The sequence below is a fragment of the Aplysia californica genome, unplaced genomic scaffold (genome assembly GCF_000002075.1).
Source record: "Aplysia californica isolate F4 #8 unplaced genomic scaffold, AplCal3.0 scaffold00172, whole genome shotgun sequence".
Taxonomy (NCBI): domain Eukaryota; kingdom Metazoa; phylum Mollusca; class Gastropoda; order Aplysiida; family Aplysiidae; genus Aplysia; species Aplysia californica.
In genome coordinates this window covers 1,144,382-1,147,718 of record NW_004797442.1, presented here as the reverse complement: position 1 = coordinate 1,147,718, position 3,337 = coordinate 1,144,382, and the positions used below count along the sequence as shown (strand labels likewise).

General features: G+C 40.1%; 1 protein-coding gene across 1 annotated transcript; it reads right to left on the bottom strand.

The window, feature by feature from the left end:
• Positions 1-2,311: 2,311 nt before the first annotated feature.
• On the bottom strand, positions 2,312-3,337 carry LOC101862412. Its single transcript, XM_005098111.1, has one exon. The coding sequence runs from the start codon at positions 3,335-3,337 to the stop codon at positions 2,312-2,314; it is 1,026 nt and encodes a 341-aa protein (XP_005098168.1).

Genomic DNA, 3,337 nt, shown 5'->3' with positions numbered 1-3,337 from the left:
GTAAGTTAACCTCACATTTTGTTTGCCTTATTTACTTCTCTACTCGCGCATGTACAAGGAACAGCCGATATTTTCAGCTGTGAGTAAACACGTAGGTCTAATATCATACTTTAATTAATAATATGAATAATATCAGTATAAATTGCCTAGTTTGATGCTCCGATATGGCAGCATTGTATTACGAGATGGATTGCTGTTATCGTGTCCTTAGTCTGGAGTCATCGATTGCGTATCAATGGCAAAAGCGGTCGGTTCTGTTGACTCAATGACACTGGTGTCGCCAGACGATTGGCGTCACTGGTTATGATAATCATCATAATGATATTGAATGTTGTGCAAACAACAACTACAACGCTTGGCTATTTCACGGTAACAGACCTGACGGGACAGAAAAAAAACCCCTCTCATGTCCAGTCAGTTACCGAAACTAAACACGTCACAGAATTTACATAAACGTATTTTTTTTAAAAGGCTGCATTTGATCTGGTTCTCAATACGTCTTTCAAATGTTATGATCATTTAAATTTGAAATGAATTATTGATATTGAATTACATGGTATCTTTGTAAGAGAGTATCGTCCAAATGTCCCGTCAGTTCTCGTGGAATAGCTACGCAGCGTTTCGTAACTCTAGAAGCATGTTAATGGATGTTTCTGTGCTTGACACAGATCCCTAATATAGTGAAAGAATCATTTGAAAGGCGTGGTACTACAGTGTGAGATTTTTTGTTCGTCTTCTTTCCTGGGATCTATACTTTGGTAAGACAGGACAAGCACGAAGGAGAATTAGATGAAAAGATAATTCTAATATGAAAATATACATAAAAATACCCAAAATAAATATTTTGTTCATCAAGACAGATCAACAAGAGGAATATGTACCCCAAGAGAGCTAAACAAAAGACGTAGTAATGTAGTACGCACGTCAATAGAACGATACAGAAGAAATAATGGGACGGACTTCAAGAGAACTAAACAAAAGACATACTTTTTATGCGCCAAAGAACCAAACAAAAGACGTATTGCCTATGTCAAAAAATTTCCAAAATATATTACAAAGGAGCTAGACAAAACACGTACTAAGTACACCAGGACAACAAAACAAAAGACACATTACACCGAGAAAACAAGAAAAAAGGCACATTATGTACGTCACGAGAACTAGAAAAAAGACGCATTACGTACGCCAAGAGATCGAGACAGAAGACACTTTACGTACATCAAGAGAACTAGAAAAAAGGCGCTCTGCGTACGCCAAGAGAACTAGAAAAAAGACGCATTACGTACGCCAAGAGATCGAGACAGAAGACACTTTACGTTCACCAAGAGAACTAGAAAAAAGGCGCACTGCGTACGCCAAGAGAACTAGAAAAAAGACGCATTACGTACGCCATGAGAACTAGAAAAAACACACATTACGTACGCCAAGAGATCGAGACAGAAGACACATTACGTACGCCAAGAGATCGAGACAGAAGACACATTACGTACACCAAGAGAACTAGAAAAAAGGCGCACTGCGTACGCCAAGAGAGCTAGAAAAAAGACGCATTACGTTCGCCATGAGAACTAGAAAACAACACACAGTACGTACGCCAAGAGATTTAGAGTATATTCATTTACTCAAAACAGGATCCTGTCACACAACAAAAATTGTGACGTAGGACTGGCCCGATATCACTCAGCGACTCAGCAATACAAGGAAGACTAAACATTAAGTCTGAGAGTGATGCTGAAGCAATTCATGGTTCTTAACTATTATAAAGATAATATACCGATGCTGGCAAAAGATTGCATCGAGAGTCTTTTCACCGAAGAAATTTCGCAGCATCTCATAGCCCACCCCTTTTCTACTATTAAAAAAATACACATGGGTAGAAGACAAACAAGGAATCGGGTTAGAAGAAAACGAAAAATATCGAAACGCCATTTTACTGAGTAAGGCCTATGCTACGAATTTTAATAAAATAAGATAAGATAAGATAAAATAAGATAAGCTTTAATGATCCAGGACGGAAATGTTGAGTGAATATAACAGTACAATAACATGTTCAGCTTCACAACACAGAAACGCTTTTAATGTATAATGATACATACGACAAGCATAATTTACTCACAGTAGTGTGACAAATTTAATTTACTTTCCGGAAAGCGTTCTACAGTCTAGCATGTTTAATGCCTGTCGCGTACCTATTATTCAGAGCTCAGAAGGCGTCTTTTTTTTCATCAGAAAACAAATAATGAAACTGGCTAATAAACGCGTACGCCCGTGATATTTTCACAAGACACACGTTTCATAACCCCGGATCTTCTTACATGCCTTTCCCCTTATTTCTGTTGAACATTTCTCTCAGGATTTCCTTGTATTTTGAACTCATGTTGTAGTAGACGAAGATGTTCACGGTAGAATTTACAGCCTCCATTGAGTTCAAAACCGTCCAGGTCAGCAAATACAAGTTATGATATCTGCCAACCATATTGTACTCGTTGATGCTGAACTGGGCAATAATATTGAGTGTCCCCGGTAACAAGCAAACAATGAAAATGACAGCACAAAGAAGAATCATTTTCACCACCTTTTTGTCTCTGTTCGTTACCGACTCCTGTTTAGCGGAGCTGGACGTCGACTGGCGCCATTTTGATTTCACGAGAAGATTCTGGACGAGGATGACGGTGCAGACGAGAACTGCGATGAAAGCAGCAATCTGAGAAAGGGTATTGATAGACAGACAAACGTCCTTGGTATTCAAACCGTCCTCTGTGTAGATCAGTCCAATTTTCGTCGCATTCCTTCCAGGGAAAAACCTAGGCCCGAGACTGATGGAATAATACACTGGTACTACACTGACAATCATTGTTAGATATATGCCGACAAGCACGACATTCGTGGTTGTTGGTGTTATAATTGTTTTGACTTTGAGGGGCAGGGCAATGCACAGACACCTCTCAAATGTGACCCAGGCTGTGATCCAGCTGGAGATTCGAGCAAAACAAAGGCGAAGCCAGCCTGCCGTGATGTAGGTGAAGCCTTGCTGGTCAATGGGCAGGTCGGCGTTCATGAACAAAGGGTTGTAGCTGATGCTCATCCACAGAAGCGTAAGTGAGGATAATACATCGGAAACGGCCAGGCCGAATAATGTAATATTCACGGTGTCTTTGAAGCCCTGCTTAAAGAAGACGATTATGTTAATGGTGTTGAAGATCATTCCAAAGAAACTCACGATTCCCAGAACAACGACGTAGAAAATGAAGATGAAGATGTTCAGGAGATCAGCATCTACCAAGCCTGCCTGCGTTGATTCGGAAGGTTGCGAGTGGCTTTTGTTTGCAGTGGCCAT